The sequence below is a fragment of the Mastomys coucha genome, unplaced genomic scaffold, assembly GCF_008632895.1.
Source record: "Mastomys coucha isolate ucsf_1 unplaced genomic scaffold, UCSF_Mcou_1 pScaffold19, whole genome shotgun sequence".
Lineage (NCBI taxonomy): Eukaryota > Metazoa > Chordata > Mammalia > Rodentia > Muridae > Mastomys > Mastomys coucha.
In genome coordinates this window covers 15,287,970-15,296,879 of record NW_022196901.1, presented here as the reverse complement: position 1 = coordinate 15,296,879, position 8,910 = coordinate 15,287,970, and the positions used below count along the sequence as shown (strand labels likewise).

Below are 8,910 nucleotides of genomic sequence, written 5' to 3'. Positions count from 1 at the left end.
TGTGTGTGTGTGTGTGTGTGGTGTGTGTGTGTGTGTGTGTGTGTGTGTGTGTGTGGTGTGTAAGGGGGGCTACCGTACTGGGGAGGGAACCCCAGGCTTCACATGTGCTAGGCAAGTGCTCTCTCAGGACATTATAACCTTAAATTTCCCCCCTGCTTCCATTTTGAGACAGGGTCTCCCCAAGTTGCTCATGCTGGCCTTCTGCTTTCTAGCCCTGCTAGGCCTTGAACTTGTTATTCTCCTGTCTCCGCCTCCAGAGTAGCTGGGATGATAGCCTGGTCCCGTCAGGCCGTATTACCCTTAAGGAAGTTCCTTTATTTTTTTCTCCTACCAACAAGCCTGGGGTTTTCTAGACCTGCCATATAAGAAAGGTCGTCTGGAACTGGGGGCCTCCCTGAGGCCCAGCGCACAGTTCAGTGTTTAGGAGTGTTTCCACTGAGCTAGCTGCCTCTGCTCTTGGACTTCTGCCATCAGGCTCAGCTTTATGCAGAGGCAAGGATCCTCAAGGATGCTCTTCCAGATGGGATGCCAGGCAGGAGGAATCTTTAGCTTTTCCAGTATACCTGTGGGGATTCTTCTCAAAGGGGCTTGGCAAAGATACTCCTTGGCTCATTGATTTTTCAAAATGGATGGATTTGGGACTTTAGGGAGGATAAATGCCCCCATTCCACCTTTTTTTTTTTAAAAAAAGATTTATTTTATTTATTTACGTGTATGAGTACACTGTAGCTGTACAGATGGCCATGAGCCATCATGTGTGTGGCTGCTGGGAATTGAACTCAGCCCCACTTGCTCTGGCTTCGCTCGCTCCGGAGTCATTCACTGTAGCTGTCTTCAGAAGAGGGCGTCGGATCTCATTACGGGTGATTGTGAGCCACCATGTGGTTGCTGGGATCCAAACTCAGGACCTTCAGTGCTCTTACCCACTGAGCCATCTCGCCAGCCCCCTCACTTCCACCTTTTTTTTTTAACTGTGTATGTAGTCTGACACGCGGGGGCTTGTAGATGGTGCTGGCGTGCATCAGCACATCCCAGGAACTTCCTCAAGGCTGCAGTGTGAGGCTACATTCAGGTGCTTTATCATTTTCTCTTACTCAGCACGAGGTGTTCCTGAGTGATTTGTGGAGGTGCCCGTGGAAAAAGAGGATGCGCTCAGCCACGGATGCCAGAGGATGAAATTAGATTTGAGAATTTATTACTGAGGACAGGCACCCTTTGCCCTATTTGAGGTGAAGTGTGTGAAGGCGTTGGATCCACCCATGGCTCCAGAGAGAGCCACCTTGGCAGGGAAAGCGATGGCAGAGGAGCCCCTGGTAACAGTTTTGGAGGGCTCTGACCCGGCTGATAGCCACAGAGCTGGGAGGAGTAAGTGGACTGGATCAGCTCTGCCTGGCTCACAGGCTTGGAATTGGTAATTCACATCAGGTCTGATGTGGAGGAGGTTCACCCAGACTCAGCAAGGCCTTCCTTCAGAGAAATACAAGTTATTAGCAGGACTATTACAAAGGAAATGCGTAACAGACCAAAGAGGCCAAGTGCCCCTCAAGAATTCCTAATGCTCTAGAAGTGCTTATTAAGTTCTATGAATAATTAATAAGCCTATTTTAGTTGTTTTTTTTTTTTTTTTTTTTTTTTGTTCCTGAGAGCAGATTCTCCCGGGCCTTCCTTCAGCTGCCGCTCTGCTGGGAACCGTCTTCACATGTGTCTTTGCTGTCCAGTGCCAGTTCCCTGAGGGCAGCCCTGCATCTCACCCTCAGTGCCTACAAAGTACTGTGCACATAGTAGGTGCTCAGTAAATTTTGACTTAGTTTCGGGGCTATTAATTAAATGTCAACCAATGATGGTATTTCAGGATCTGTCCAACATGCAATATTTGGTAAAGACATATTTCCTTGAGTTTAGTTTTGGTTATGGAGTGGAAGGGATTGCTGGTCAAATAACTACGAATAAGAATATGAAGAGACACTTATAATATTTGTCAATATATATGTATATATCTTTGAGAAGAGTAAGCAAATGCGTATCCAACTAAAGACAAATTCTGCAGGGCAGGGTGTTCTAATATGATTGTCATCAGTCATTGTAATTATTGGCTACAGGGAGACTTTTAACTTAAAAACTACTTAGTCAATTCATTTCTTTAGGGGCAGCTATTGACACAAATGGATTCTCTTCTTCCCTTAGAAAAGTTTTAAAGCTACAATTTACTTTGAAACTGAAGTTGGAAGTATAGTTCAGATAATTGGCTATGTCTCTCCCTTCATGTGGCCAGGTGCTGCTGGGTTGCTCACAGAGAACTTGGCTTCATCCTTCGAGTCCCGCACAGCCTCCTCCAGCTTGCCCTGTCTCCCAGTGGCATCTGGACCCACCTCAGTGTTCTGCACATAAAGAGCTTCCCCTTGTTCTCTGGGAGAGTGAGTACAGCAAGAGTGCCGACCCACACAGTAAAGTGTGTTTGCTTCATTTGGAACAGCAAATATACCCAAGGGAAATGTTCCACTTCGGTGTGAGATATTCTGGGATGTTTTAATCCAAGGACACTTACGTGTACCTGGGATCTGGCTGGCAGGGTTGCCAGTCAAGTGTGTGTTCACTTAGTAGCCAAGCTTTGAATGTCAATGAAGGACACCTGTACTTCAAGGCAGGGAGCTAATTTGTTTAATTTATTCCTGGGCAGTTTTACAGCCAAGAGGAGCACTTTCTCTCCCCTGACCCTCTTTAGGTTCAGTTTCAATAGCAGCTCCCAGTGCTGCTAAGGACTCGAGTTGGGTGCTCATCTTTGCCCCCTGAGTGGGTGGAGGGAAGTGTCTTTATTCCTGCCAGCGGCTGAGAGGCATGTCAAGGGATGAGGCGCTCACACTTTCCGCTAGGTTTATAATCAACAAATTCTTATCCCGAGGACTGCACTTGAAGAGCCTATCTCCTGAGTTTCCCTTTCAAGGACTTGACAGTGAAAGCAACTTCTCCTTCAAAGCCCTTATCGTTTTCTGACTCCCTCTTGCAGCTGCTCCGAAGCCTGTGTTCAGCTATGACCTGTGCGATGTTCCTGTTGACTTATCCCCCTGCTGTGGGCTGAGGTGTCACCTGGCCACCAGTCTTATGGTAATTATGGCTGGCTTCTTTGCAGGGAGCTCACTCCTTCCTCTGCTCACTTGGAGTCACACCGATTTTGCTTCATCAATGATCTGACACATCGTTCCTGCTGTTTTTTTTTTTCTCTCTCCTTTTCAATTGTACCCGCATTTATCTCTCTGTCACAGATCGCCCTAAGCTCTGCTTCTGTGCTTCTCTTGACTGAGATCAGCTTTTCCTTGACAAGTCCCCAAGTCCAGATAAGGGTTCCATTTCAAAGCTGTTCTGTAAGTAGAGGAAGGCGCAGGGGTGGAGTGACTTAAAACTTGGCCCCCACAGTTGGCCAGACCTCTTCATCCTTATTGACTTTTTCCTTGGCCAGCTTACGTCCCAAGGGTCCCTGAGGGGTTAGGTATGCATCCTTGGGTCCCTGATATCTCCTGTCAGTGATCTCTTAAGGAGTGGGCCAAGTTTAGGATCTTGAAAGGCAAACAAAGGAAGCACACGGGCTTAAATTAATGCTTGACAAGAAAAAAAAATGTCATTTTCCTGTGATTTGCTATTGCTGAACAAAGTAGATTATATTTCTGACTCTATTTCTTGGCCAATGCAAGTTTTGTGTGTGTGTGTGTGTTATTACTTATTGTCACTATCTTGTTCTCAGGAGTGTTTTATTAAAAAATGCATTCTGGTTTATCTTGAACAAAAGCAACAGCAACAACAAATCGGTTTCATGATACAGTCTATTTCATACTGACGCTGGAGGCACTGTTCCTTGGTCACCTGTCTTTGTGTGTATATTGGGGTTATTTATGCAGCCGTGGATGTAGCCTCGTCTCTGGTCTGCTCCTGATGCAGAGCAGAGTTAACACAGCAGGCCAGGGACCACGCTGCTTAGACACACCAGCTCACGAGGGTGGCTGTATGCAAGCACCATGGCAGTAAATCATCTGCTATGCTAATAACGTGAGCTCTGGGCTGAATGCTGCTGAGCAGCCACGTTTCCCTTAAACGGCTGATACAAATGACGCCGTTGTATTCGACATCTGCTTTCCTTCCAGGAGGCTAGAATTTGGGGATGTGCTAGGCAGGGAGGGTGCCTGCATGACCAGCACCAGTGTACTGAGCATCATGTGTACTGAGATTCTCATGGATTCCCTGGGTTCACAGCTATATTTCTGTTGCTCGGGGCAAAGTACAATCTGGTGGCTCATCATAGAAGAGCAAGAATGAGCATCCGAGGGTGTCTGGATGTTAATGCCTCCAGAAACTGCCTGAGTCTGTCCTGAATGACTGCTGAGTATCCTGTAGACCGCGTCCCAGAAGCTCTGCTAGCAAATCTCTGCTGGACGAAGGAGTCACCCGGGGAACCTCTGAGCCCTACCATTAGTTGATATGAAATTCCAGAAAAACCACTGGGTGGCATTGTCATCAAAGGAGCAGAAGTGACTCTCTGTCTTCTTCACGTCTCACGCACTGGAGGCTCGCTGTTGAGCTTCTACGGTCCGGAAGGGTCGGCTAGGGTCTGCTGAGTTTATGTCTGTTCGTCTGCTTCCCTAATGGGCGTCTCTTCACCCCATTTTTTCCTTTGTTTTGTCATCTCTAAACTCACTTTACAAAGTCTACATCTTACAAGCTAGTGAGTGCTGACATCATTGGCACGTGTAACTGGATATTTAATTTAGGAAAACAATTCACTGAGAGCAAAGCCTGTAGCACCCCAGCAGCGAGTAATACTGACATGGAGACCCTCAAAAGGGTGCCCAGATACTTAAGACATGCTCTGAGTCGGTTACTTTGAGAATTTAACTGAGCCAGCTATTTTTGGATGATGTTAAGAATAAAAAAACGTTGACAGGGTCTTGGGTATCTGTCTTGTCCCAAAGACAATGGGTTTGTGTTTTCTGCAAGTAGAATTAAGGGACAGTACATGAGTATGAGGCAGAGTTGGTTTTTTTGTTTTGTTTTGTTTTAAGATTTATTTATTTTATGTGTATAAGTATACTGTAGCTGTACAGATGGCCATGAGCCATCATGTGGCTGCTGGGAATTGAACTCAGGACCTCTGCTCACTCCGGCCCCGCTCACTTGAGTGTAATACACTGTAGCTGTCTTCAGATGCACCAGAAGAGGGGGTCAGATCTCTTCACTAATGTGTTGTGAGCTACCATGTGGATGCTGGGATTTGAACTCAGGACCTTCGGAAGAGCAGTGTTCTTACCCGCTGAGCCATCTTGCCAGCCCGAGGCAGGGTTGTTTTAACTTCTCCCTGTACATAAGTAGCTGGTGTGTTGAGTGTCGAAAGTATGGATCACACAGTGCTTCTAAAGAGCAAGAGGCCCAGGACAGTGAAGCAATCCAGGGTAACTGAAAAGATTGACTTGAGTATTAAGAATGGTAGTAACTTTGAAATTGCTTGCTAGGTAATAGTCAAGTTTAGCCATGGAGCGAAACACACCTTCAAGATGAGGTCTGTTTTTAGAAGTGACAGAATTCACAGGTCCCTTTGATATTGTTGGATCAGCTGATGCTCTAGGATATTAACCTCATCTTATTCTAGGAGTTCAAAGGGATTGATGTTGGTGTCCTTGATCAAGCCTATACTCATTGCTGATATCAATACTTAAGACTTGTTTATTAGGTCCAAGCATCATGGGTGGGAACATGGCCTTGGGCACAGAGCTGGCTCTGTAGAGCCATTGGAAGCTTCTTTGCTCACTGACCATGAGGGCCTGCTAGCTCTTGATGCGGGGGCCTTTGAAGACACGGCTATCTCTGAGGGTCTTTGAATGTTGAGATTTTAGCTGAGTTCAGGGCACTGGTCTGCCCTACTAACAAAGAGGCGTTAGTAGTTGTTTAGATAGCATACAGGAAGAGCATTATTCAAAAGGGAAAGATATATTTTAGAACATTTTTCTGGGTAGGAAATGGGGTGGTGGTGAAGGTGAATCACTTATGTAGCTGGCAGATGTGAAGGGATCCCCAGGGGGACTGCAGTTAGCTCCCAATGATCCTCTGAGGAGTGTTCCGTGTATCTCCTCACTGCTGTCTGTCTTTGACACTCCCTGGAAAACATCTCTATTTTGTTTTTTAACATGCTAGGTAGAGATAGAGCCCAGGGCTGGTGTGTGTGACACTGAGGCATGGCCCCAGGCCCTCAAAATATTTGTTAAGACTAGCTCAGGTTCTGAGGTTTTCATGTGAGACCCGCTCAGCTGTGTGCTATACTGTCTACACTGTCAGTGGTGCCAGGAACAGGCTTGTGGGAAACAACAACTTTAAAGACTCTTGACGTCAAACTATGATTTAAAATGCACTTTAGAGAGGTTCTTTCCCCACTCACTCTTTGTGCTTGCCTGCAGATCAGAATGTAGCTTTCAGCTACTGCTCCAGAGCCATGCCTGCTGCCCTCTTCCACCATGACCCCGACGTGATGATAATGGACTAACCCTCTGAAACTTTAAGTAAACCCCCAATTAAATACCTTGTTTTATAGAAAAAATAGTAATGAAAAACCTTCCTCAAAAGAATACGAAAATAGCATAGGAATGAATTAGTTTTCTTTTTTTGGAACAAACTCTAAATGCCAGGGAAATGCAGCCACGGAATGAGCTGAAGTTAGCATTTTAAATTCCACACCCCGAAGATTGGTTCTGGCTCATCCCCTGGCCCAGTTTACTAATCCTATAGGACAGTCTAAAGCATGTGTGGATTCTAGAGAAAAAAAAAATGATAAATTACTGCAGACTCAAATGAACAGAGCACTATCAGTCAAATTATAAACGTTCCCACATATAAGTGGTGCTGGCTCTCCCTGCACACTCAGAGATGCCCTGGAAGACCACACGTTTGCTACATTAAACAGTGCCTAGTTTCATGAGGTAAAGAGAGGGTTCACACACACACATCTCAGGCTTAAGTTGACGTGTGCTTATTCATCTGCTGATAGTAAATACCTATTCTGGTAGCCTTAGCCCGCCGATGCAGCATATATTTATAATACACAGTGAATGCAGAACACAGACGAAGGAAAGTGTGAAACGCACCATATTCCGGGACCTGGCCCGTGCCCCTCTTCAGCAGCAGCCGCACTCTCCTTCCTCCAGACTTGATGAGCTCTATTGCTCTGGCGTGGGTCATGTCTCGTGTGCTTTCTCCGTTTATTTCAATGATCTGATCTCCTACCTGTCGATTAAAGAAGAAGGAAGTCAGGCAAAGATGGTTCGAGTTTCCAACTATTCAAATAGTGTCCGGTTTCCAAAGAGCACTTGGACTGTTTGTCTGCCTCCCTGAAGAGCCTCACCCCTGGCTACCCCTGAATCTGAATCTGACTAACTTGATCAGAGGCTGTCCCACTTGTAGCTAGCTGGGATGGCAGAGGCCTTAGTTAAAATACTGGGCATTTAAAAGAAAATGGAAAATAGATCTGATATTACAATTCACATTATCCTGGCAGCTTGGAGTGGAGAAGTGAATATTCTAAGGCTTTGCCGGCGATCGCACTGCCAGCTTTTGGCTTTGTATGTTATCTGTTTAGCATGTCAGATGGAGTGATTAGTCTCTGTGCCTCTCTGAGAAGTTTTTGCTATGCATCATTTACATTTCCCTGGGTGCTATTGCAATATTACCTTTGTGGTTAGCAGTGGTTAGTTGATATTCCAGTTTGATGATGAGTTCTCTATTACTGTTCTTTGAATTGAAAATGAGATCCTCTGTTCTCTACACATGACTAATGCCCTTGTGAAATGTTTGCACGATCACATCTGGTTGCCAGAAGATGTTTGGTGAAGCATCATTCCCTCTGGAATTGTCAAAACTGCCTGTGAGCCATAAGCAGTTCCTGCTTAGCTTTTGTGACTAGATAGTAGGGTATAAAGAGTTTCGACCACAAACAGATTATCTAATTCCCAGAGGACCATTGTTGCCAGGGTCCTTTGAATTAAAATATATTGAATTTCTGAACAAATTACTTAACACTAATTAGCCAGGGAAAATACAATGAGTTGCTTTGCAAAAAAAAATTATTATAGATGATTTGTCTCTTGCTCTCTCTCTCTCTCTCTCTCTCTCTCTCTCTCTCTCTCTCTCTCTTTTTTTTTTTTGAAACAGGGTCTCTATGTGTAGCCCTGGCTGTCCTGGAATTTGTTCTGTAGTCCAGGCTCTGGCTTTGACTGGATTGCCTCTGCCTCCCAAGTGCTTGGATTAAAGGCCTGTGCCATCACCTCCTGGTATATATGGTTTCTCAAACAAACAAGATCTCACTCTAATTAATATCCTTAAAGCAGAGAGAGCCAGGAAAAATCTACAGTTGAGTTGCTGAGCAGGCAGAGGAGCATCTAGTTGCTGTCACAATGGTGTTCCCTTCATGGGCTTGGTGGCCTTTAGAGGCACAGGTTTAAGGCAGTGGAAGAGGATGACATCATTTCTGTGGCATCCATATAACAAAGGATAATTCGCAAGACTAACCTTCACTAAACTGAAAGCTAATGTCTCTGCTGGCTAGTGTTATGCCAACTTAAAGCTAGAGTTATCTGAAAGGAAGGAAACTCAACTGAGGAAGTGCCTCTATAAGATCCTGCTGCAAGGTGTTAACTAATGACTGATGTGGAAGGGCCCAGCTCACTGTGGGTGGTGCCACTCCTGGGCTGATTGTTCTGGGGTCTATAAGAAAGCAGGCTCAGAGTGAGAGCTGCCATCTTCTCTCCAGTGAGTTCCTAAGCCAGGAGCAGACAATAGGGAGGCACAGACCCCAAGAGTCCCAGGGGAGCCACCAGGCGACAGGGACAGGATCCTCTCAGCTTCCAAGTGGCAGAGGTGGATCAGCGACCTTAGCTGCCC

The 8,910-nt window shown here is 45.7% G+C and overlaps 1 protein-coding gene across 13 annotated transcripts in view; it reads right to left on the bottom strand.

Moving 5' to 3' along the window:
- The window catches only part of Magi2 (membrane associated guanylate kinase, WW and PDZ domain containing 2), a 1,461,753-nt gene that overhangs the window by 45,329 nt on the left and 1,407,514 nt on the right, over positions 1-8,910 (bottom strand). For all 13 annotated transcript variants that reach the window (XM_031380053.1, XM_031380052.1, XM_031380051.1 and 10 more), the window contains one exon: positions 7,119-7,257. In XM_031380053.1, the coding sequence (XP_031235913.1) occupies positions 7,119-7,257 (139 nt within the window). The remainder of the gene's footprint in view (positions 1-7,118; positions 7,258-8,910) is intronic.